This window comes from Polypterus senegalus, chromosome 3 (genome assembly GCF_016835505.1).
Source record: "Polypterus senegalus isolate Bchr_013 chromosome 3, ASM1683550v1, whole genome shotgun sequence".
In the NCBI taxonomy this organism is placed as follows: domain Eukaryota; kingdom Metazoa; phylum Chordata; class Cladistia; order Polypteriformes; family Polypteridae; genus Polypterus; species Polypterus senegalus.
In genome coordinates, this window is record NC_053156.1 from 225329916 (window position 1) to 225357358 (window position 27443).

Genomic DNA, 27443 nt, shown 5'->3' on the forward strand with positions numbered 1-27443 from the left:
AGATCCACACACAGTTCTATTCCCAAATATGACAGCCTAGAGTCTGATGAGGCAGTAGTACTATTGGTAGAGGAGGTGAAATACACACAAAAACTAAGTATTTTTTGCTTGCTGTAATGATTTATCAATCAATGGCAACCTAATATAGCACTAATTAAAAAAAAATACACTTTGTAGAGCTAAGACTACAATACAGCATTAAAGAAAATAAGAAACATGCCATTGCCAGACATCAGGAAGAATCTCAAACATTTTTAAATAGCAGGTATCAAAATGATCACTACAGATACAGAACTGCTATTGCTTTGTCTTGTCCCCTTTTAAACTATTTTTAAATATGGACTTTAATAAAATGTCTGAAATTCCATACACTTACCATACTGTCAGGTACTGTAGTTTACCACTTCAGTCCCCTTTCCCTTTTACATCAACAACATTGGGCAATTAGCAAAAGTAAAAGTAAAGGCAGAAGTTAAGTTTATCATTTAATTATGTATCATTGAGGATATCCCCAAATTATAAGGAAGGGGAGTACAATTTGAGCCATGGTTACAAACCAAACTATAACACCTGATAAAGCTATCTGTGTAATTTCTGGTAGCTACACACTATTCTTTCTGGTCACCTTATTTGTGGTCAGTTCTCTTAAGGATGAAAAAAATGACAGAAAGAGCATGCCTTTGAAAGTCTCTTTGTTGCTCCTCTGCAGCTCCTAACACATACACCCCTGGATACTTCTTGCAGCCAGTCACTGGTGAAATAGCTAAGAAAGCAAGAAAGACCCAGATGGCAGTGTCCTTATTAATGAAACTGAGGTTACAGAACTGGCTTGCCCTGCTTCCTGACTCTTTAACATAACAAATACTGTAAAGACAAGCAAAATATTTATTAACAGGTCTTAAAGAATGCCACAGGACTGTGTGCATCCTGCACAAAGTTAGTAATTCAGGAAAATTCTAATTTTTTTGTTCTTTATTTCGCCTTATACAACTTCTTTTATTAGGAATTTGTTAGTTTTCGCATACCCCTTGGGGTCAGAGCGCAGGGTCAGCCATTGTACAGTGCCACTGGAGCAATTATAGGTTAAGGGTCTTGCTCAAGGGCCCAGCAGAGTAGGATCTCTTCAATTTCCCACACATTTGTTTGGTAACACACTTACCTATTGCAAGAATAGTGAATATTTTTTAAATCACTATTTTATAATTATGCCAAATTTGCTCCTTGAGAAATTATTTCTTTTTCCATTTTTAACAAAAATGAAATATGGCAATCTGCCATTCAACAGAGTTGCAAAATTATGCAGCAGGAATCAAGGACACAGGGCCTCTGCCACCTTTGTTTAAAATTTCCCTTTATAATAATTTGGGCTGTGCAATAGGATCACAGGAGGACCTCTGTAATTTTTAAGATCTGTTTGGATGGAAAACATTTTTACACCAAGTGGTGGTGGAGGCAATGACACACTAGCACCAGCATTTCCCATAGTTAATGTAACCATACGGACAGATCAAACCATATTAACAACTCTTATTTATAAGACCAATATGTCTGTGCGCAATTCCAAGACAGACAGTCCAGCATTCACCCGCTTTTCTATATAAATTGTGTATATTAGTGCACCATTGGGCCTTTTGAGTGGATATAACACCCCACCGGCCACCTGTAGAATTAGACAAATAGACAAATGGCAAGAAGTGATACTTTGATGAATTCAGGCCATTTTATTTTGTTCTTTAATTAAAAGGGACACTACTTGTCTGAGTCTGGATGGCGAGCAAGCTTTTGTCAAGTACAGCACCTCACAAATCCAGTTAGAGAAAGAAAAGATTGAAACTGCTGCTAGTAAACAATAGGCTTGCTAGCTTAAAAGCAAAAAATGTGTCTATTTTACCTGTAAACTTGTTAAGCAAGTTAGCTTTTTCTCTTGATAAACATTTAGTGAGCTTATGAGCATCTGACAGATTTACAGTTTTTTTAAGCGTTTATAGTAGTTTGTTCATACAACAAAGATTTTGGTATATACAAAAAGACAGTAAGGCGATTGGTCATCTATATGTGAATGAGGAATGGTTTAAAAGGGCACATATTACAGTCTAAACCAGGGGTGGGCAGATTCAGTCCTGGAAGGCCACAGTGGCTGCAGGTTTTTGTTCCAACCCAATTGCTTAATAAGAAGCAATTATTGCTCAAGTAACACTTCTGCTTCACTTTAGTTGTCTCGCTCATTAAGATTTTGAACCCTTATTGCTTATTTTAGTCTTAAACAGCTGTAATCTTGGTTTTTAATTGCTCCTTATTAGCAATAAGATGCAAATGACAAAACAGAACAGCATTTCTCCGTTTAGCTTGTTTCCATTTAGTCCTGTGTGTATTTATCATCCACTATTGGTTTTAATTAAATACTTGGAAGGAAAGTGAAGAGAAAAAAGTGAAGCACTGAGAATAACTCGTCTGCTTTAGACTTCGAATCATTTGGATGATATCCTTAGAAAGGAAAAAAAAAATCTAGGATATGAGAATGACTTGACATGACAGAGTTAAATCACTAGCAAGCCATGAAATTAAATAACTGACAATGGTTGGTTTTTAATTAAGCAACTGGGTTGGAAAAAAAACCTGCAACCACTGCGGCCCTCCAGGACTGAATTTGCCCACCCATGGTCTAAACTATGGTTTTTAATTCAGACATTGAAATACTGGCTGTAAGAATTTGTCCACATTACTTGCCCAGGGAGATAAATTCCATCATCCTTACTAATGTTTATATTTCTCTCTCTGCAAATGAGGTTTAAGCAATGAAAAGGATTCACTCTGTCACCAACACTTTGGTAATGACTCATTCTGATTCTGCAGTTATGTGGTGACTTTGGAAGAACTATTCAAATGTCAAAGACGCCTTTACATGTGAACTACTTGTGCCTCTGGGTAGATCTGATCAAAATCTGATTCATCTTATTCCCAACTAAAAGCCTGTTATTAGATGGTAACCTGTTGTGACAAAGACCGTGAGGAAGGAGAGCTTGGAGGCTGAAATGGCTCTGAATGACCGTTTCCCAATGACAGAATGGAAAATAATAAGTCACATGGGGATGATTCTGAAGGATACAATCATTGCATCACAGACTATATCAACGTTTGTGTTGATACTGTAGTACCCTTTCAAAAATAAGCTTTGGATTACTAAAGAGTTAAAAGGTCTCCTGAATGAGAAAAAGAGAGCACTCAAATACGGTGATAGACAGACTCTGAAGGATACAAAACAACTGTTGTAGAAAAAGCCAAGAGAAGGAAACAAAGCTTACTAATATAAACTAGAAAACAAAATCACTAAGAACAACATGAAAGATATCTGGAAAGGATAGGGTATTATTACTGGACAGTAATCGAGGGCTCAGGTGCTAGAAGGCAATGTGGGAAAAGCCAACACCCTGGACCAATTTTTTAAAATAAATTTTCCCCTCCCCACTTCCACCTTCTTCCAATGAACAGTCTCCCCACACCATCTCTATTACATGAATATCTTCTACCACTAAAACTGGAAGAGCCAGTGACAAGTCCACCTATGACTACAGGCTGTCCATAACTGAAGACCAAGTAAGGAGAAAACTGCAGAAGCTACACACAGGAAAAGCCATGGCACTAGATGGTGTAAGTCTTTGAATTCTTAAGGCCTGTGCTGACCAACTCTGTGGTATCCTCTTTCACCCATTCAGTCTGTCCCTAAGGCTCCAGAAAGTGTCGCTGCTATAGAAAACATCCTGCATTGTTCTTATTCCAAAGAAGGAAATGCCACTCCTCCTAAAAACAGTGGCACTCCTGCAGAAGAACAGCAGGACCCACTGCAGTTTGCCTATCATACAAAGATTGAAGTGGATGATGCAATTATCTATCTGCTCTACAAGGCTTAATCTGGACAAAGCTGGCAACACAGTGAGAATTATGTTTTTTTTGATTTCTCCAAATGCCTCCAATACTATCCAGCCACCCCTTTTGAGGATTAAGCACAGAGATAGGAAGGTGGATAAGACTGTCCTGGATAATGGACTACTGTAGGATATATATATATATATATATATATATATATATATATATCTCCATCATTAAACCCGCTATATTCTAACTACAGGGTCACGGGGGTGGTGGAAGACAACAATCAAGAGGAAGGCTGGAAATTGGTTGCAAGATATTAGAATCCATCTATCTATCTAAAAGGTTTTGGTCCCGAGGGCAGTGGATGGTGCAGACAGGGATAAACTGACACCAACAAAAATGTAGAACCTCCACAAACAGCACACACAGTACAAGGGGCTGATTTTCATAGAACTCAGCAACACAAACTTACAGATGCCAATCAGAAACAGTACACTGATTTACAATGTGACAATATGTGAAGCCTTGACAAAGACTGTATTCAGAAAGATATTTTTTCTGAGAAACTACTAAAAACACAATTAAAAAATAATCCTGCACAGTTTTATATTTTCATCTATTTCATCACAAGACTTGGCTTTCCTTACAAAAGCAATGAATGAGCTTATTGGTATTAAGTGAACCGTCTACCAAAATAAACATTTAAACTGCCATGTAGATGTACTGTATATGTTTCTGGCTATTTTAGGAGCACCAGAACATAACCCAGCCACAGGGGATGCACAAACCAGTGTGTTTCTTCGTACCGATTCCAAGCCCGGATAAATGGGGAGGGTTACGTCAGGAAGGGCATCCGGTGTAAAATTTTGCCAAATCAATATGCTGACAACAATACAAATTTCCATGCTGGATCGGTTGAGTTCCGGATTAACAACGACCGCCACCAGTACTGTTAGCCAACAGGGTGCTGGTGGAAATTGGGCTACTGTTGCCCGAACAAGAAGAAGAGGGGGGAGACATGTCCGGAGGCAGGAGGAGAGGAGGAAAGTAAAGAGAGTGGAACTGAGAGTAGGAACTTTGAATGTTGGCAGTATAACTGGTAAGGGGAGAGAGTTAGCAGATATGATGGAAAGAAGGAAGGTTGATATATTATGCGTGCAAGAAACTAAATGGAAGGGGAGTAAGGCCAGGTGGATTGAAGGTGGACTCAAATTGTTCTGTCATGGTGTGGATGGGAGGAGAAATGGGGTAGGAGTCATTCTGAAGAAACAGTATGTCAAGAGTGTTTTGGAGGTGAAAAGAATGTCAGGCAGAGTAATGATTATGAAGATGGAAATTGAAGGTGTGATGATTAATGTTGTTAGTGCATATGCACCTCAAGTGGCACTGAAAAGTTACCAGATAGCTGGGAAAACTACAGTAGATGTAGTAAGGGTGACAGCAAGAAGGGTGCTTGGTGTGACATCTGGAAAGAGGAAGGAGGAAAAGGAAACCTGGTGGTGGAATGAGGAAATACAGAAGAGTATACAGAGTAGACAAGAGTACAAGGAGATAAGGCGCAAGGTGAAGAGAGAGGTGGCGAAGGCTAAAGAAAAGGCGTATGATGAGTTATATGAGAGGTTGGACACTAAGGAGGGAGAAAAGGACCTGTACTGATTGGCTAGACAGGAGGACTGAGCTGGGAAAGATGTGCAGCAGGTTAGGGTTATAAAGGATAAAGATGGAAACGTACTCACAAGTGAGGAGAGTGTGTTGAGCAGATGGAAAGAGTACTTTGAGAGGCTGATGAATGAAGAGAAGGAGAGAGAAAAGAGGTTAGATGATATGGAGATAGTGAATCAGGAAGAGCAACAGATTAGCAAAGAGGAAGTAAGGACAGCTATGAATAGGATGAAAAATGGAAAGGCCGTTGGTCCAGATGACATACCTATGGAAGCATGGAGGTGTTTAGGAGAGATGGCAGTGGAGTTTTTAACCAGATTGTTTAATGGAATCTTGGAAAGTGAGAGGATGCCTGAGGAATGGAGAACAAGTGTACTGGTGCCAATATTTTAAGAATAAGGGGGATGTGCAGGACTGCATTAACTACAGGGGAATAAAATTGATGAGCCACAGCATGAAGTTGTGGGAAAGAGTAGTGGAAGCTATGTTAAGAAATGAGGTGATGATTAGTTAGGTTTCATGCCAAGAAAGAGCACCACAGATGCAATTTTTGCTCTAAGGATGTTGATGGAAAAGTTTAGAGAAGGCCAGAAGGACTTGCATTGCATCTTTGTGGACCTGGAGAAAGCATATGACAGGGTGTCTCGAGAGGAGCTGTGGTATTGTATGAGGAAATCGAGAGTGGCAGAGAAGTACATAAGAGTTGTACAGGCTATGTACGAGAGAAGTGTGACTGTGGTGAAGTCTGCAGTAGGAGTGACTGATGCATTCAAGGGCTCTGAGCCCTTTCTTATTTGCAATGGTGATGGACAGGTTGACAGACGAGATTAGACAGGAGTTCCTGTGGACTATGATGTTTGCTGATGGCACTGTGATCTGTAGCGATAGTAGGGAGCAGGTTGAGGAGACCCTGGAAAGGTGGAGATATACTCTAGAGAGGAGAGGAATGAAGGTCAGTAGGAACAAGACAGAATACATGTGTGTAAATGAGAGGGAGGTCAGTGGAATGGTGAGGATGCAGGGAGTAGAGTTGATGAGTTTAAATATTTAGGATCAACAGTACAGAGTAATGGGGATTGTGGAAGAGAGGTGAAAAAGAGTGCAGGCAGAGTGGAACGGGTGGAGAAGAGTGTCAGGAGTAATTTATGACAGAAGGGTATCAGCAAGAGTGAAAGGGAAGGCCTACAGGACGGTAGTGTGACTAGCTATGTTATATGGGTTGGAGACGGTGGCACTGACCAGAAAGCAGGAGACAGAGCTGGAGGTGGCAGTTAAAGATGCTAAGATTTGCACTGGGTGTGACGAGGATGGATAGGATTAGGAACGAGTGCATTAGAGGGTCAGCTCAAGTTGGACAGTTGGGAGACAAAGTCAGAGAGGCGAGATTGCGTTGGTTTGGACATGTGCAGAGGAGAGATGCTGAGTATATTGGGAGAAGGATGCTAAGGACAGAGCTGCCAGGAAAGAGAAAAAGAGGAAGGCCTAAGAGAAGTTTTATGGATGTGGTGAGAGAGGACATGCAGGTGATGGGTGTACACAGAACAAGATGCAGAGGACAAAGATATGAAAGAAGATGATCCACTGTGGCAACCTCTAACGGGAGCAGCCAAAAGAAGAAGAAGGAGCACCAGAACATAACAATAATAATAAATATTACAAATTAGAGGAATATACATTTCCTTTGATTATTATGAACAAACAGTATGAAAAGAAAAACATTTTTGTAATTTGTGGATAAATGACAATATTTGTATATATGACAAACTAGGGGACTTTGCCCCTTACTCACTTTGCTCGACAGCCACTCCTCCGAAACCCCTCTTAAACGGTGATAAAATGGGACACAAAAACTTTTTTTACCTCCTCTTTGCTTGATCAGCTGCTGGCTTGCTGCTGCGCTGCGTGATCTGCATTTTGTGCAGCACTTCGAATGTTTAAAAGCCTGTACAGCACTTGTCATTTTGTCTCACTGCCTTGTCTCTCTTGTCCCCCAGAAATCCTCAAACATTCTGCGATCTCTTTTCGCTGTTCTGTTATTTCACCAAGTAATATTTTCCGTTTTTTTCTACTAATGCAATCTTTATTCTCATTTTTTTTGAGACTTTCGAATTTTCCTACTTCCATTATCTCTAACCTGCTTTGCATGTGTTTCACAGGACTGGCTTCCAAAGGTTGCAAGTATGACGTGACTTGACCATCTCGCGGGGCGTGAAAGTGAAACATAACATCTCGTCACCAGGAAAAAAAGTCTCGTTGCAAGATTTTTTTTTTATAATAGAGAGATATCTGAAATACCCTTCATGCCAGTAGGTCCAGTATTTGATGTCCTTTGATGCCAGTACAAGATAATGTCATGACTCATAATTAGCTGTTATTCAAGCATATTCATTGAACAGGATAACTCTCTGGCTTCAATCGTGAGTTTTGTCAACATTACTATTTTACAAAAGTTTTACACCTCAACTAAGCTGTTTTATTTAATATCCCCTTTATAACTTTGCAGATCTCAAACTATGGATGCCATGCACAGCAGCACACCCCTACACAATTTTGCATTTGCCATCATTGCAAGTTTAATTTGTCATTTATCAATTGTATTTTTAACAATTATCTTTTTACTAGATTTTTATGTTTTTGACCTTTTCGGTTAGAGTTTTGGTTTTACCTCTGTCTAGCATTTTAGTACCTATTTAGACTTAAAATTTTTTGACTTTCTGGATTTTCTGCTATTTCGTATCTGTTTTTTTATGCTTGAATCCTGGCCTGTATTGGATTTTCTAATTAGAAATTATTTACTTAAACACAAAAAAACATAGTTTTTCTTTTTTACATCATGTCAATTTTTTTAGCACACCAAGTTCTTCAACACAACTGTATCATGATCCCTTGCTCTTTACAGAGTGGCATGTTGCAGTGTTCCTCTAGGCCAGTTGTGCCTGCTGAAGGGACTGCAGAGTTGATTATGACACTGCATGAGTCCCCAGTTCTGAGGGTACAGGAAGCTAGCGCATACCTGACCCTTAGTTGTGATAAAACAGATATTGTTTGCTTTGCCTGGGATGAACATTCTCTTAATTTCAAATTGGTTTAAGACTTTGTCTTTAATCAGGTATTGCTTTATTTGAAAATTATTTTCATCACGTATTTGTTTTTAATCAGGTTTTGCTTTATTTAACAACTAACAAAATACCCACGCTTCGCAGCGGCGAAGTACTGCCTTAACATTTTTATTAAGAAGAAAATTAAACCTTTTTAAACTGAGGGAAAATATACCAATAATTATTTGTTAAGGATCTCTTTGTATACCACATTATGAGTTCGGCCCTCCGGTTGTAATATGACCAAGCTGTGCGCTGAGCATACTCTTGAGCATGCAATGTACAGTTGGTCATGAGAACAGTAATCTTGTTTCACATCTCACAGCTTGGATTGCTGCTGTCATAATCGGTTTGAGTTTCATGGTTTTTTTTCAATTACGACAGTATTTGCAGGACTTGTGTTGAAGAGACATTCGGCATCTGTCAAGCGTTGTAAGTATACAACCGGTTTCACCGATAACTTCATATCCAGCTTTTGAGAGTTTAAACATTCATAAGCATCAAAGTGTCAACTACTCAAATCGTCACCTGTCAATCTAAGATGTTTAAAGAGGCATTGGCGATTGTCGAAAGGTGAAAAAATATTTGGCCATTTCGGTACACTTGAAATCGACAACCGAACAATTCAGCGGCAGCCAATAACTCACATGCAGATGCATAGGTGAAGGGCTTAAGCATTTCACTCTCTATAGTGCTCCTGTGTAATATAATTATCTCCTGTACCGTCATCAGTCCACACCTTGAACCTGTCCCAGTCATTCAATACACAAGACACAATGTTCCTCCAGATATCAAAAGTGAGCCTGATATGGCCGTGCGATATGTAACAAAGAGAATGGAAAAGGTAAGCATGGAAACCACTCGGTAAGTGACAGTTCTTTGATCGATGGTGATCACCTCGATAGACATGTTAATGGGGATATGGTTGGAATGATAAAGGAAATGGGTACCTGAACAATGTAAAGTAAGTCTAAAATACCTACACAATAACTATAATCATAATAAATGAACAATAAAACAGCGGAGAAGCCGTGGATTAAATAAAAAAGCTGTAGTTATCAGCAGGGAGACATGAATCCCGTGGCGAAGCAAGGAAGGGAATGTAGAGACTGGAGCGACGGACGGCCTTTTATAGGCAGGCAGCCAACAACGTGGGAGGCGTTGGGATCGGAGACCCAACGCAGCCTCACACGGTGACCCAGCTGGATGTATATATATATATATATGGATGTATATAGGTACGTAAGTAGGATTCAGTTAGCGTTGGGAACCCGCGTACCAAATTTCTTGAAGATGGGCCCATAAGTAACAAAGACCGTTGAAAAGTTCAATATGGCGGCCGACAGTGGCATCATACCACCGAAATAAGTACCAAATTTCAGCCTTCTACCTACATGGGAAGTTGGAGAATTAGTGATGTTGGAAAGTTCAATATGGCGGCTGACAGTGGCGTCATACCACCGAAATAAGTATGTACATTGGTTTCGGTTAGCACAGGGAAGCCGCCTACCACATTTCGTGAAAAGGGGCCATGAATAAGAAAGTTCAACATGGTGGACGTTGTTGACCGTTATGACCGTCACACGTAGAATTTCGAAATGAAACCTGCTTAACTTTTGTAAGTAAGCTGTAAGGAATGAGCCTGCCAAATTTCAGCCTTCTACCTACACGGGAAGCTGGAAAATTAGTGACGTTGGAAAGTTCAATATGGCGGCCGACAGTGGCGTCATACCATTTAAATAAGTACGTACATCGGTTTCGGTTATCGCAGGGAAGCCGCCTACCAAATTTCGTGAAGATAGGGCCATAAATAAGAAAGTTCAACATGGCGGACGTTGTCGATCGTTATGACCATTACATGTAGAATTTTGAAATGAAACCTGCTTAACTTTTGTAAGTAAGCTGTAAGGAATAAGCCTACCAAATTTCAGCCTTCTACCTACACGGGAAGTTGGAGAATTAGTGACGTTGGAAAGTTCAATATGGCGGCTGACAGTGGCCTCAGTGAGTCAGTGAGTGAGTCAGGGAGGGCTTTGCCTTTTATTAGTATAGATGATTTTCATTACCTACTAAATTTCTTTTAACAGTAAAGTTATAAGAAAAAAGTGAACAAGTTAAACAGACTTAAGACTTTACTGAAAAAAAATCACCTGCACGTCTCAAAGCATATCCATTTTGGCTTGATGCATAAAAATTTCAAACTACCTATGTAATCATTTTTCGGAAAAGTCAATGTTAAGATTTGTCTTACAATTGCCAACGTTCCTCCCCAATTTTTCTGATTGCAATGTAATAAAATACAAGAGAAGGCATTCAGTGAATAATTGGCTTTAGATAAACTAGGGTAAAGGAATCAGCTTCAAAGCAGAAGTAGAGAGTGAATGGAAAAAAGCTAGTACAGATAGGCATATAAAAATGTTCAAAATAATACAAATGCCATTTAACAAAGTGCAAGGGAAAAAAAACATTTGCAACAGCAAGTTGGAAGCACCCTCTGTTTTTTGTGCGATAATGAAGTACTTTTAAGTCCTGAAAATTTCTTCCTAATGAATAAAAGATTGGATAAAAGATTCAGTAATATTGTGAAAAAGAAGCAAAAGATTACATTTTTAGTAGGGCAGCACAGTGTCACAGTAGCAGCACCGCTGCTTAACATAAGTCAACCAAGGTTCATGTCCCGGGTGCTCCATGAGTGGAGTGGAGTTTGCATGCTCCACCCCATGTCCACAAGAGTTTCTTCTATGTGTGCCAGTTTCCTCCTACAATCTAAAGACATGTAGGGTAGGTAAACTGAAGTTTAACTGAAATTGTTATGTGTGTGTATGTGTTCACCCTGAGGTGGACTGGCACCCTTTTTCAGGGATTGTTCCTGCCTTGTGCCCTAGGCTTGTTGAAATAGGCTCCAATTTTCCTGTGATCCTGCACTGGATAAGTGGGTGGTGAAGATAAATAGAGAGATACTACAAGATGTGGAGGCAGTTTATAGATTACTAATTACCTCTATCTATTTTCTCAGCAAGAACCACTTAACATGAAACCATACATTTTTCAAACATGTTTCTTTCACCTGGATAAAAAATTGTGGGATGTATTTCTTAGCCTAGAATAACAGGGAAAATTGCCCAACTTGAAGCCTAACTGGATTAAGTTATATTTTTTCAAATGAGGGGAAAATGTATTTCATCAGTCTAGATTGTCTCAGTACTTTTTGGATCATTTAGGTGCATATGGATAAGGTCCAACAAATGATACAATTTCCCTTAAAAAGTCAAAGTAGGATATTCCTTTAAGTACAAGGATTCACTTGAGGCTTCTCTGGACACAGTTACAAGTAAAACTATTTCTGATATTTAATTAACTGATCAAAATAAAGTCTGTGGTACTCCAGATGTGGTACAATCTGCACATTACTCAAAGTACGATGCCTGTCAACTTGTTTTCAAAATTATTTTTTTGAGTACAGTACGTCTTTTAATTTTATTCACATTTTTAACTGCACCTGTATGTTGCCTAGACAATAAGAGTGATTTAATGTTCTACAAAGTAGGTATTTCAATACAAATCAATCTATGCATTAAGATCCAAACTCGGACTACTTTTATATATGCACAACCAGAAAAATAAATCTTTCAAAAAGATATTTGAAAATTGTTATGACATTTCAGTGTAAATCTCAGAAAAAATAAGTTAATATTAATATATGTATTATCTAATCAACATTAAGATGGCTCAACCACGTGGATAACGCTGAGACAAATAGCAGGGTGAACTGAATGATGCCCAGTTTTGCACTTATTTCGTTTAAAGATTTGCTCAAGACTATTAAATAGTAAACTCAGATATACAGTGTGACTTATGACCTCCTAATACATTTATTTGGTGTTTAGTGCACCTAAAAGGAAGGGAGATGACTTGTGTTTTTGTGTAAATATGATTTAATGAATCTTTTATTGGAATTACTACATTAAGTTACTAAATTTTATGTAGGCTGTCAAGACAGGCCCTTACTCCTTGAAACCATTAACTGGAATATGTGTGTTTAAAATGTTGTTAGAATTCCAAGGGTGTCTATGGTTTTTAAGACAAACATACTGTTTCAGTTTCAGTTGCTATACTGCTCTAGCTTAAATTAATTTAGAAACTTACTAAGCAGTAAACTTATTTTCCTAAAGTGAAGGATAGTATATTTATGTGCCCATCTCAAGTTTCAAAATGGAATAAAAAAACTGTAATCCATATGCTTTTTTATGGATTTCCTTCTGTAATAAAGAAATAGTAACATGACCAAACTATCCACTTATGAAATGAAAGCCCCCTACCTGTGGACAGGGAATCACAGCCGTGGTCAAAGAGCTCACCCAGTGGGGAACTACTGTTTGTTCGCCTTGCCTGTTTCCCATCTATAGCATCTAAAGACTGGTAAATAAACAGTCCCACAGCACATGCCAGGTATGCCCATAACGGAGCCTGAAAGAGATACAAAATAATCAGCTGCCCGACTGACTTAAAATTGGTAAACATATAAATCAGACACTGAAATTGAGTCAAGATTTTATTTTAGCTTTTTAATTCTGAAAGGGAAATCTTTCCATGCAGACAATAATAAAGATACCTTCCATAATTTACAGTGACAAACATTTATTCATATGAAACAATCTAAGGAAAAAAATGCACAACCAGGGTGAGTGTATATAGCTCAGAGCTGGTAGTCATCCAGTTCCATGTTTAAATCAATACATCCAACATGTACAAAATTATTTTAAGTAATTAACTTTCAGCAGTAGTGTTAAGACAATCCTTTTCTCTTCATTAGTTCTTCTTTCACTCACAAGTGTGCTCTTGCTGTAATAATCATATTGCTAATTTTTCTAGTTCTCAAACAGGCAACAGATGAGATGGGAGCAGGTACGTTTAATATGTATATTTAACATACTTATATGTTTGTGGCCTGAAGTAAACAGAAATGACTGCACATGCACAAACAGCATAGTAATAAATATACTGCTCACAAAAATTAAAGGAACACTTTTTTTATTGGGCCTGGCATGAAATCAATTAAACCTGTCTGATAATTTTCTGGTTGGTTAAGCAGCTGAGGTCATTGTTAATCACTTTCAGCTGTATTGGTGTTCATGGACTTAACGACAGGTGCACTAAAGTGGCAACAATTAGAAAACCCTCAAAACAGGACTGGTTTTACATGTGGAGGTCATTTCAAGTTTCTCCCTCTTGATCTTTTTTGGCTGGTTTTCCACTCGTGCTAGTTTTGGCTTGAGTAATCATCTCTACTGGCAGTATGAGGCGATTCCTTAACCCTACAGAAGTTGCACAGGTTGTCCAACTTCTCCAGGATGGCACATCCACACGTGCTGCAGCAAGAAGGTTTAATGTGTCTCCCAGCACAATCTCCAGAACATGGAGGAGATTTCAGGAGACTGGCTGTTATTCTCGGAGAGCTGGACAGGGCCGTAGAAGGTCCTCAACCCATCAGCAGGACCGATACCTGCTCCTTTGTGCAAGGCGGAACAGGCTGAGCACTGCTCGTGCCCTACAGAATGACCTCCAGAGGGCCACTGGTGTGAATGTCTCTACCCAAACAATCAGGAACAGACTTCATGAAGATGGCCTGAGGGCCCGACGTCCTGTAGTGGGCCCTGTGCTCACTGCCCAGCACCGTGGAGCTCGACTGGCATTTGCTCAAGAACACCAGAATTGGCAAGTCCGCCACTGGCCTGTACTTTTTACAGATGAGAGCAGGTTCACCCTGAGCAGCTGTGATAGACGTGAAAGAGTCTGGAGAAGACAAGGAGAACGATATGCTGCCTGCAACGCGTTCAACATGACAGGTTTGGTGGTGGGTCAGTGATGGTCTGGGGAGGCATATCCATGGAGGGACACACAGACATCTACTGCGTAGGAAATGGTGCTCTGACTGCCATAAGGTATCGAGATGAAATCCTTGAACCCATTGTCAGACCCTACGCTGGTGCAGTAGGTCCTGGTTTCCTCCTAATGCACGACAATGCCCGGCCTCATGTGGCAAGAGTATGCAGGCAGTACCTGGAGGATGAAGGAATTGAAACAATTGAATGGCCTTCACGATCCCCTGACTTAAACCCAATAGAACATCTGTGGGACATTATGTTTCGGTCCATTAGGTGCCGCCAGGTTGCTCCTCAGACTGTACAACAGCTCAGGGATGCCCTCATACAGATCTGGGAGGAAATGCCACAAGACACCATTCGTCGTCTCATTAGGAGCATGCCCGACGCGTTGTCAAGCATGCATACAAGCTCGTGGGAGCCACACAAGATACTGAAAAGCATTTTGAGTAGTAGAAATTAAGTTTTTGAAAAAATGGACTAGCCTGCCACATCTTCATTTCACTCTGATTTTAGGGTGTCTACACAATTGAGCCCTCTGTAGGCAGAAAACTTTTATTTCCATTAAAAGACTTGGCATCCTTTTGTTCCTAAGACATTGCCCTGTCGTTATTTGTATAGATATCCAACTTCATATTGAGATATGATGTATCTAATGTGTTTCTTTAAAGTGTTCCTTTAATTTTTGTGAGCAGTGTATTATAACTTGATTTTTTCCAGTACAAAGCAAAAACACATCTGAATAAATTAACTTCAAATTCAAAACCCATATCCCAACATCAGATGGCTATCATGCAACATGTTTTTAAAAGTAATCATGATAAAATGTGCAGATATTTTTGGAGTGGGTAGAATGACTCTTCATTTAACAGTTACTAAGATTTCCTAAATGTCAGAGGCAACAGCATCTTTAAGAGAAAAATTAATCGATCAGGTAAACAATGAAAACAAATCATTTTCATTCTTAATTACTAAATGGTTAATTGCTCTAATAAACCTTTTTTTGAGAGTAAAGTAAAATATGAGCCAAGTTAATGTGTACTACAGGAATGATGTGATAAGAAAATGTTATTTCATTTATCACAAGACAACAAGTTAAGTAACACAGCAAATGTTTGAACTTGTATCAGGCTCACATGCACTTTCTTTTCATCACACTTTTTTCAATATTTTATGCTGCCTGAACATAAAAAAAATTCTGTACACATCAAAGTTGTTACCATTATTACTGGCAGGGTTCCTTGCCTGGTTCCAGAGTGGTGTTTGCTTGTTTAATATTTTTATCTTTCAAATATTTTCATATTATGTTATGGATTCTGTTTTTAGTTTAGTTCTGTCTGGGTGGCATTTATATAATACTGTGAAGTAGGGATGTCATTATACCAAAATTATGCAACTGAAATTTTACGATATTCGATACCTTGTGATACCATAAGGGTAAACAGAAATTAAATTGAGTTTTATTAAAGTGCCTTCATTTACAACAGTGAATATTGTGTCTTTTTCTGTAATACAGTACAAAACACAAACAGTAACAGATTTAAAATACTTGTATATCCATGAAGTAGTCACCTAACTATCATTTAAGTGAATAATTGGGGCAGAATAGGGACGCTGAGGTTAAGGATTTGCACTGGCATGTGTAAGGGTGCAGGTTCAAATCCCGTTAATGCAAGAAGAAATCCTACTCCACTGGGCCCTAAAGCAAGGGCCTTAACCTGAAAATTGCTCCAGGAGTGTGCAATGTCTGACCCTGCATTCTGACCTTCTAAAGCTCATGCAAAAAGACAATTTCCCCTCGGGGATTAATAAAGTACATAAAAAAAAAATCAAACAGTATTCACACTCAAATATATTCAAAAACAATGCAATGCTTTTAATGTGAAGCAAAAATGGGGATCAGTGCAACAACAGGGGTATTCAGTATAGGGTTTATTAAGATCTAGCAAAATACCCGTGCTTCGCAGCAGCGATTTTTATTAAGAAGAAAACTAAACCTTTTTAAACTGAGGGAAAATATACCAATAATTATTTGTTAAGGATCTCTTTGTATACCACATTTTAAGTTCGGCCCTCCGGTTGTAATATGACCAAGCTGTGCGCTGAGCTTACTCTTGAGCATGCAACGTACAGTTGGCCATGTGAACAGTAATCTTGTTTCAAATCTCACAGCTTGGACTGCTGCTGTCATAATTGGTTTGAGTTTCATGGTTTGTTTCAATTACAACAGTATTTGCAGGACTTGTGTTAAAGTGACATTCGGCATCTGTCAAGCGTTGTAAGCATACAACCAGTTTCATCGATAACTTCACATCCAGCATTTGAGAGTTTAAACATTCATAAACATCAAAGTGTCCACTACTGAAATTGTCACCTGTGAGTCTAAGATGTTTAAGAGGCACTGGCCGTTGTCGAAAGGTGTAAAATATTTGGCCATTTCGGTACACTTGAAAGCAACAACCGAACAATTCAGCGGCAGCCATCAACTCACATGCAGAACCATAGGTGAAGGGCTTAAGCATTTCACTCTTATAGTGCTCCTGTGTAGTATAATTATCTCCTGTACCATCATCAGTCCACACCTTGAACCTGTCCCAGTCATTCAAAACATAAGACACAATGTTCCTCCGGATATCAAGAGTGAGCCTGATATGGCCGTGCAATATGTAACACAGAGAATGGAAAAAGTAGGTGCCATCTCCGGGCATGAAAACCACTTGGTAAGTGACAGTTCTTTGATCAATGGTGATCACCTCGATAGACATGTTAATGGGGGTACGGTTGGAATGATAAAGGAAATGGGTACCTGAACAATGTAAAGTAAGTCTAAAATACCTACACAATAACTATAATCATAATAAATGAACAAAAAAAAAAGGGGAGAAGCCATGGATTAAATAAAAAGGCTGTAGTTATCAGCACGGAGACGTGAATCCCATGGCGAAGCAAGGAAGGGAATGTAGAGACTGGAGCGACGGACGGCCTTATATAGGCAGGCAGCCAACAACGTGAGAGGCGTTGGGATGGGGGACCCAATGCCGCCTCACACGGTGACCGAGCTGCAGGCTATGGACGTATATATGTACGTAAGTAGGATTCAGTTAGCGTTGGGAACCTGCGTACCAAATTTCTTTAAAATGGGCCCATAAGTAACAAAGACCATTGAAAAGTTCAATATGGCGGCCGACAGTGGCATCATACCACCGAAATAAGTAAGTATATTGGTTTCGGTTAGTGCAGGGAAGCCGCCTACCACATTTCGTGAAGATGGGGCCATAAATAAGAAAGTTCAACTTGGCGGACATTGTTGACCGTTATGACCATTTTGCGTAGAATTTCGAAATGAAACTTAACTTTTGTAAGTAAGCTGTAAGGAATGAGCCTGCCAAATTTCAGCCTCCTACCTACACGTGAAGTTGGAGAATTAGTGACGTTGGAAAGTTCAATATGGCGGCTGACAGTGGCCTCATACCACCAAAATAAGTATATACATTGGTTTCGGTTAGCGCAGGGAAGCCGCCTACCAAATTTCGTGAAGATGGGGCCATAAATAAGAAAGTTCAACATGGCGGACATTGTTGACCGTTATGCATAGAATTTCGAAATGAAACCTGCTTAACTTTTGTAAGTAAGTAAGTAAGCTGTAAGGAATAAGCCTGCCAAATTTCAGCCTTCTACCTACACGGGACGTTGGAGAATTAGTGATGAGTGAGTGAGTGAGTGCTTTGCCTTTTATTAGTATAGATGATATATCATGAACTACATGATTTATCTTGGCACATGCACATTCTAGATGTATTCTTTTAACATTTTCTGTCCAATTGCTGGAAACAGCTTCTTAAAATCCACAGTAAATATAAAAATTCAAACATCATATGTACCTTTTAATTAGCGGATATTTACACTTCAATCAACTTTTTAAAGGTTATTTCTGCAACATGCTTAAAAAACCTAGTCACAGGGGATGCAGAAACCAGTGTGTTTCTTCATGCAGGTACCAAGCCCGGATAAATGGGGAGGCTTACATCAGGAAGGGCATCCGGAGTAAAATTTGCCAGATCTCTATGTGGACAAAAATACAGATTTGCATGTCGGATTGGTTGAGGCCCGGGTTAACAACGGCCACCACCAGTTCTGGCAGCCAACAGGGTGCTGGCTGAAATTGGGCTACAGTTGGCTGAAGAAGGAGAAGAAGAGTGGGGAGACGTGTCGGGAGGCAGGAGGAGAGGAGGAAGGTAAATAGAGTGGAACTGAAGGTAGGAACTTTGAATGTTGGCAGTATGACTGGTAAGGGTGAGAGTCAGCTGATGTGATGGAGAAAAGGATGGTTGATATATTGTGTGTGCAAGAGACTTAATGGAAGGGGAGTAAGGCCATGTGGATCGGAGGTGGATTCAAATTGTCCTATCATGGTGTGGATGGGAAGAGAAAAGGGGTAGGGTTATTCTGAAGTAACGGTATGTCAAGAGTGTTTTGGAGGTGAAAAGAGTGTCAGACAGAGTGATGATTATGAAGCTGGAAATTGAAGGTGTGATGATGAATGTAGTTAGTGCATATTCCCCGCAAGTTGGGTGTGCAATGGATGAGAAAGATTATTTCTAGAGTGAGTTGGATGAAGTATGGACAGTGTTCCTAAGGGACAGAGATTGGCAATTGGAACGGACTTCAATAGACATGTTGGTAAAGGGAACAGAGGGGATGAGGAGGTGATGGGTAGGTATGGTGTCAAAGAGAGGAATGAAGGAGGTCAGATGATAGTGGATTTTGCAAAAAGGATGGACATGACTGCGGTGAATACATATTTTAAGAAGATGGAGGAACATCAGTTGAAGTACAAGAGTGGAGGAAGATGCACACAGGTAGATTATATCCAATGCAGGAGGATCAGGAGATTGAAGACTGCAAAGTGGCGGCAGGGGAAAATGTAGATAGGCAGCATAGGATGGTGGTCTGTAGGATGACATTGGAGATCAAAAAGAGTGAGAGCGGAGGCAAGGATCAAATGGTGGGAGTTGTAAAAGGAAGACTGCAAGGTTGAGTTCAGGAAGGAGGTAAGAAAGGCACTGGGTAGTAGTGAAGAGTTGTCAGATAGCTGGGCAACTACAGTAGACGTAGTAAGGGTGAGAGCAAGAAGGGTGCTTGGTGTGACATCTGGACAGAGGATGGAGGAAAAGGAAACCTGGTGGTGGAATGGGGAAGAACAGGAGAGTAGGTTGGCAAAGAAGTGGGATAGTTAGAGAGATGCAGAAAGTAGACAAGAATACAAGGAGATAAAGCGTAAGGTGAAGAGAGTTGGCAAAGGCTAAAGTAAAGGCATATGATAAGTTGTATGAGAGGTTGGACACTAACGAGGGAGAAAGACCTGTACCAATTGGCTAGACAAAGGGACTTAACTAAGAAAGATGTGCAGCAGGTTAGGGTGATAAAGTATACTAATGGAAATGTACTCACAAGCGAGGAGAGTGTGTTGAGCAGATGGAAAGAGTACTTTGAGAGGCTCATAAATGAAAAGAATAAGAGAAAGAGAAGGTTGGATGATGTGGCAATAGTGAATCAGGAAGTGCAACAGATTAGCGTAGGAGGAAGTAATGAAGAGGATGAAGAATGAAAAGGCTGTTGGTCCAGATAACATACCTTTGGAAGCATGGACATCTTTAGGGGAGATGGCAGTGGAGTTTTTAACCAGATTGTTTAATGGAATCTTGGAAAGTGAGAGGATGTCTGAGGATTTGTATTTGGTACCGATTTGTGAGAATAACAGGGATGTGCAGAGTTGTAGTAAGTACACGGGGATAAAATTGATGAGCCACAGCATGAAGGGGAAGAATAGTGGAAGCTAGGTTGAGAAGGAAGGTGATAAGGAAGCAGCAGTATGGTTTAATGTCAGTAAGGAGCACCACAGATTCAATGTTTGCTTTGAGGGTGTTGATGGATAAGTATAGAGAAGGCCAAAAGGAGTTCCATTGCGTCTTTGTGGACCTGGAGAAAGCATATGACAGGGTGTCTCGAGAGGAGTTGTGGTATTGTATGAGGAATTCATGAGTGGCAGAGAAGTATGCAAGAGTTGTACAGGATATGTACGAGGGAAGTGTGACAGTGGTGAGGTTTGCGGTAGTAGTGATAAGATGCATTCAACGTGGAGGTGGGATTACCAGGAATCGGCTCTGGGCCCTTTCTTATTTGCAAAGGTGATGGACAGGTTCACAGACGAGATTAGACAGGAGTCCCCGTGGACTATGATGTTTGCTGATGATATTGTCATCTGGTGCTGGGCAATATGACGATATATATCGTGGGGACGATAGAAAAGTGTCTATCGTCCTATTTCTCTTCTATCATTTCTATCGTTGCTAACCTAATTTTATCAATTACTAAAGAAAATATTGCATCAAATAGGCTATGACAAATGAATGATAATGTCTTGTCGCTATGCAATGCATACTCTACCCTTTATATAAGTGATAATCAAGAATAAAAATGAACTTTTTGGGAAAGAAACTCCATCTTGTGGCTTTGTGACAGTTCAGTTAAATGTCACTTCAAAATAAAGTTGCAAAAAAAAGTATGCAATGATATTTTTGTCAAACTTTTCAGAGAATAACTGGAAACGTACTTTATTGTGGGTGGTATATCGTGATATATATCGTTATTGTGATATAAAATAATCCATATCGTGATATATGATTTTTCCATATCGCCCAGCACTATTGTCATCTGTAGCGAAAGTAGGGAGCAGGATGAGGAGACCCGGGAAAGGAGGAGATGTGCTCTAGAGAGAAGAGAAATAGAGTTCAGTAGGAACAAGACAGAACACGTGTGTAAATGAGTAGGTCAGTGGGATGGTGAGGATGCAGAGAGTAGAGTTGGCGAAAGTGGGGTGAGTTTAAATACTTGGGATCAATAATACAGAGTATTGGGGATTGTGGAAGATGTGTGAAAAAGAGTGCAGGCAGGTTTAGAATGGGTGGAGAAGACTGTCGGGAGTGATTTGTGAAGACGAGTATCAGCAAGAGTGAAAGGGAAGGTCTACAGGACGGCAGTGAGACCATCTAAAGTTATATGGGTTGGAGACGGTGGGCTGGAGATGGCAGAGTTAAAGATAACATTTGCATTGGGTGTGACAAGGACATAAAGGATTTGAAATGAGTACATTTTGGCGCTTTCCCACTGCATAGTACAGCACGACACGGTTCAGTTCAGCTCACTTTTTGGGGGTTTTCCACTGGGAACAGTACCTGGTACCTGGTCCTTTTTTTAGTACCACCTCAGCCGAGGTTCCAAGCGTGCCGAACCGTTACCAAAACGTGGACGTGTAAACTCTGCTGGTCACTGACTGGCCGGAGAAAATCGTCATTACTGACTCACTGGCTATTCTTTTCTTTTATGTACACACACGCGGAAGTTTGTGTCCCGTCTCTCCATCGCTGGACGCAGTTTGTTGCATAAGTGGATGAATGTTTCTTCAGACATTCGAAAGTTCTCCAGCCACTGAGTGTTTGTAAAACCGGGAACAATCACATCCCACCACTCTGAAGCACAGTTAAATGTCCAAACAGATGGTCTGTTGCGGCGACTTTTTTGCAAAATGTGGAAGATCTGTAATATACAGAATCAGCATTTTAATGTTACACTGGCAGTTAAGTTCATTTTATGCTTTGCAACAGTGATAAAAGTTAGCTAGTGATGTGCTTTTTTTAGATGCTTACCCTTGCGCGTCGTCGAACTAAAGTGTTGTCGTTGTCTGCGTGTTGTTGTAAAAGTTCCACGGTGTCACGGCAGTAGAGGCGGCGCAACTATAACGACACGTGAATAATCCCGCCCACTCTAAAGCGGTACTAAACTGCAGTCGAAACGCAAACCGAGCCGAACTGAGCCGAACCAAGGTGAGCTGTACTGAACCGTACTGTGCCGTACTATGCAGTGGAAAAGCGCCTTTAGAGAGTTGGCTCAGGTTGTATGGTTTGGAGACAAAGTCAGAGAGGCAAGATTGCACTGGTTGGGACATGTGCAGAGGAGAGATGCTGGGTATATTGGGAAAATGATGCTAAGGATAGAGCTGCCAGGAAAGAAGAAAAGAGGAAGGCCTAAGAGAAGGTTAATGGATGTGGTGGGAGAGGACATGCAGGTAATGGTTGCAACAGAGCAAGATGCAGAGAACAGGAAGAAATGGAAAAAGATGATCCGCTGTGACAACACTTAACGTGTTAGCTGATTGAAAAAAATATTAATAGAAACTAATATTAAACAGTTTAGTCAAGTGAATTTAATTTTCAAATATCAGAAAGTCATGGTGCTTTACTTTTCCTATTTTTTTTTTTTAACATTTGCCACAACTTTAAAGCTTCCTGTTCAAAGTCAAACTCGTCATTTTTATATCAATCCTTTATTTCTGAACCGCTTCTGTTTTGCTAGTTTTAAGGTTTCTTGTGTGACCAATCAAACTTTGCTACTTCTTATGCTTGTGTAAAAATCCAGAATTTGAAAAATTACTTTGGCTATCGTTACCTATACTCAGTAAATTTATCATTATGAGATAGCATCACATTGATTAATGTTCCGTTCAAATATACAGTATGAGGTGTGCTTTCATTTGCAGGCTATATTAATGAAAGGTAGTTCACCTTCAAGTGCCAAATGAATGAAAAATTCAGCGTATGCAGATCCATAAAAAAAAGCAAAGTACAGTGTATCCGGAAAGTATTTACAGCGCATCACTTTTTCCACATTTTGTTATGTTACAGCCTTATTCCAAAATAGACTAAATTCATTTTTTTCCTCAGAATTCTACACACAACACCCCATAATGACAACGTGAAAAAAGTTTACTTGAGGTTTTTGCAAATTTATTAAAAATAAAGAGAAATCACATATACATACAGTGGTGTGAAAAACTATTTGCCCCCTTCCTGATTTCTTATTCTTTTGCATGTTTGTCACACAAAATGTTTCTGATCATCAAACACATTTAACCATTAGTCAAATATAACACAAGTAAACAGAAAATGCAGTTTTTAAATGATGGTTTTAATTATTTAGGGAGAAAAAAAAATCCAAACCTACATGGCCCTGTGTGAAAAAGTAATTGCCCCCTGAACCTAATAACTGGTTGGGCTAACCTTTACCAGACTGATAGATCTCAATTACTTCTGTTCTCATTTGTTCCTGAATTTCTTTGGATCTTGGCATGATGTCTAGCTTTCGAGGTGCTTATGGTCTACTTTTCTGTGTCAGGCAGCTCCTATTTAAGTGATTTCTTGATTGAAACAAGTGTGGCAGTAATCAGGACTTGGGGTTGCTACGGAAATTGAACTCAGGTGTGATACACCACAGTTAGGTTATTTTTTAACAAGGGGGCAATTACTTTTCCACACAGGGCCAAGTAGGTTTGGATTTTTTCTCCCTAAATAATAAAAACCATCATTTAAAAACTGCATTTTGTGTTTACTTGTGTTATATTTGACTAATGGTTAAATGTGTTTGATGATCAGAAACATTTTGTGTGACAAACATGCAAAAGAATAAGAAATCAGGAAGGGGGCAAATAGTTTTTCACACCACTGTAAGTATTCACAGCCTTTGCTTAATACTTTTGTCGATGCACCTTTGGCAGTTATTACAGCCTGAAATCTTTTTGAATATGATGCCACAAAGCTTGACACACCTATCCTTGGCCAGTTTCGCCCATTCCTCTTTGCAGCACCTCTCAAACTCCATTAGGTTCGATGGGAAGCGTCGGTGCACAGCCATTTTAAGATCTCTCCAGAGATGTTCAATCGGATTCAAGGCTGTGCTATGGCTGGGCCACTCAAGGACATTCACAAAGTTGTCCTGAAGCCACTCCTTTGATATCTAGGCTGTGTGCTTAGGGTCATTGTCCTGGTGAAATATGAACCGTCGCCCCAGTCTGAGGTCAAGAGCGCACTGGAGCAGATTTTCATCCAGGATGTCTCTGTACATTGCTGCAGTCATCTTTCCCTTCATCCTGACTAGTCTCCAAGTTCCTGCCACTGAAAAACATCCCCACAGCATGATGCTGCCACCACCATGCTTCACGGTACAGATGGTATTGACCTGGTGATGAGCGGTGCCTGGTTTCCTCCAAACGTGACACCTGGCATTCACACCAAAGAGTTCAATCTTTGTCTCATCAGACCAGAGAATTTTGTTTCTCATGGTCTGAGAGTCCTTCACGTGCCTTTTGGCAAACTCCAGGCGGGCTGCCATGTGCCTTTTACTAAGGAGTGGCTTCCGTCTGGTCACTCTACCATACAGGCCTGACTGGTGGATTGCTGCAGAGATGGTTGTCCTTCTGGAAGGTTCTCCTCTCTCCACAGAGGACCTCTAGAGCTCTGACAGAGTGACCATCGGGTTCTTGGTCACCTCCCTGACTAAGGCTCATCTCCCCAGATAGCTCAGTTTAGATGGCTGGCCAGCTCTAGGAAGAGTCCTGGTGGTTTCGAACTTCTTCCACTTACAGATGATGCAGGCCACTGTGCTCATTTGGACCTTCAAAGCAGCAGAAATTTTTCTGTAACCTTCCCCAGATTTGTGCCTTGAGACAATCCTGTCTCATAGGTCTACAGACAATTCCTTTGACTTCATGCTTGGTTTGTGCTCTGACATGAACTGTCAACTGTGTGCCTTTCCAAATCATGTTCAATTAACTATTAATTAATTAGGCTGTGAATACTTATGTACATGTGCTTTCTCAATTTTTTTATTTTTAATAAATTTGCAAAAATCTCAAGTAAACTTTTTTCAAGTTGTCATTATGGAGTGTTGTATGTAGAATTCTGAGGAAAAAAATGAATTTAATCCATTTTGGAATAAGGCTGTAACATAACAAAATGTGGAAAAAGTGATGCGCTGTGAATACTTTCCGGATGCACTGTATACTGTTTGGATAGTCCTACTATCAGTGACTACAAGTCTCTGTTAACACAGTGCATGTATTAATAGGGAGACATGCGTTGTGCTTTGAAGCATTGAAACAGTAAATAAATTTTAAGTTAAAATTTATGGAGCAACGTATGTCATCGCCAATGTAGACAAGCCAAACAGCCACTTCATTTGAATCTTGTGAAGTATACCTGCTACAACTGTTGTTTGTGCTGGCAGTCCTCCCACATCCCACAGTCCTACAGACTAACTGTGGATGTGTATATGTCGCACCACAGCGCGACATTACCTATGGCGTTTTTCTTTTCAACATGTTTTGATGCAGTGCTTGCTGTATTATCAACAATGTGCAATGTCAGCTATTTTTATATCTAGTTTTTACTCAGTTTTTCTCATGTGTTATTTTGCCTTCTGCAGTAATTGGTCTACTTTTACTCAAGCAATAGTGCAGTACTGGCTTTCTCGGTATTGCCAATAATGTAAAAAAGCTGATCCAATTACATTTTTAGAATTTTTGTATTGAATATGTACCAAAATATTGCTTCTTGTGACATTTTTACCATGATAATTATTATTTTGCCATTTTCTGTCATTCAGTCACACAGCTACTTCTATATTTTTAGATTCCATTTTGATTTCTTGTTTTGTATGGATACCCAGGTTTTGACAACTTCTTCAAGAATCTGGTTTGGCTTTGTTTGCTTTTGCTCTTGCTCTTTTACCTGCCTTGAATCTTAAAATACCAGAAATTCTTTAAATACAGTAATCCCTCGCTATATCGCGCTTTGACTTTCGCGGTTTCGCTCTATCGCGGATGTTATATGAAAGCATAACTAAATATATAACGCGGATTTTTCGCTGCTTCGCGGGTTCTGCGGACAATGTGTCTTTTTACTTCCTGTACATGCTTCCTCAGTTGGTTTGCCCAGTTGATTTCATACCAGGGACACTATTGGCAGATGACTGAGAAGCTAACCAATCAAAGCACGCAGTTAAGTTCTTCTGACTGAGAAGCTAACCAATCAGAGTACGCAGTTAAGTTCCTGCTTGCTGAATGCAGTGTTAACCAGGAAGTCTCGTCTCGCTCATTCAGCATCAACGTGTTTCGCCGTGTAAAGAGTTGTGCTCTTTTGTGTTTATCTTTGTGCATAGTCAAGCCCTTCATTATGGCTCCAAAACGATCTGCTACTGCTTCAGGGGCTGTGCCCAAGCGCAAACAGAAGATGTTAACGATTGCCGAAAAGGTAAACGTTTTGGATTTGTTGAAGGCTACGATTATTTTTATTTAAAAAGTAGGAAAGGAATATAAGATCTACGGCCGCAGTGTCCTTTTAACCAGGGTGCAAAACAAGTTGTAAGTGGATGTAATAAGGCAGTAGTCTGGATGGAATCTGCTTTAGGGATTTGGATTGAAGACTGCCAGAAGTGCTACACAATTGCCTGAAGTGGCTCCTTTAAGGGCTGTAACGCTCTCTTTTGTTGTGCAGTAAAATAAAACTCATTGTTATCGGACAAGTCATCGTGTCATTGTTGGTGAGTAACCATAATTAATTTTCTACTTACAGTACTTAGTACATGTACGTACGTTTAGTGTCACTGTACACACACATTTATTGTATACTATTTATGTTGCATTGTACGTATTTATTGCTGGTGGCATGTCTATCGTAATGGCTGTAACATGTGATATCAGAGACACTCAATATCTTTAAAATCATATTTAGGTTTTACTGTATATAAACAGTGTGTTTATATACATAATTTCAATGAATCTTACCTAATATCTAAGAGAATACAAAGGGATTATGCTGTATAACTCTGTGGGGTATATTTATAAACAGTGTGGGAGAGTTTATAAGGGCTTAAAATATATAAAAATAACCATAGAAACATATGGTTTCTACTTCGCGGATTTTCACCTATTGCGGGGGGGTCTGGAACGCAACCCCCGTGATCGAGGAGGGATTACTGTATATAGAAAGTTTGCATCATTTGGGACTAGAGGTTTTACAGTTTGCCTCTCCTCCTTTTG

General features: G+C 39.8%; 1 protein-coding gene across 1 annotated transcript in view; it reads right to left on the reverse strand.

Moving 5' to 3' along the window:
• The window catches only part of cept1b (choline/ethanolamine phosphotransferase 1b), a 121867-nt gene that overhangs the window by 54511 nt on the left and 39913 nt on the right, over positions 1 to 27443 (reverse strand). The window contains exon 3 of the mRNA XM_039748620.1: positions 12950 to 13097. Coding sequence (XP_039604554.1) covers positions 12950 to 13097 — 148 coding nt within the window. The remainder of the gene's footprint in view (positions 1 to 12949; positions 13098 to 27443) is intronic.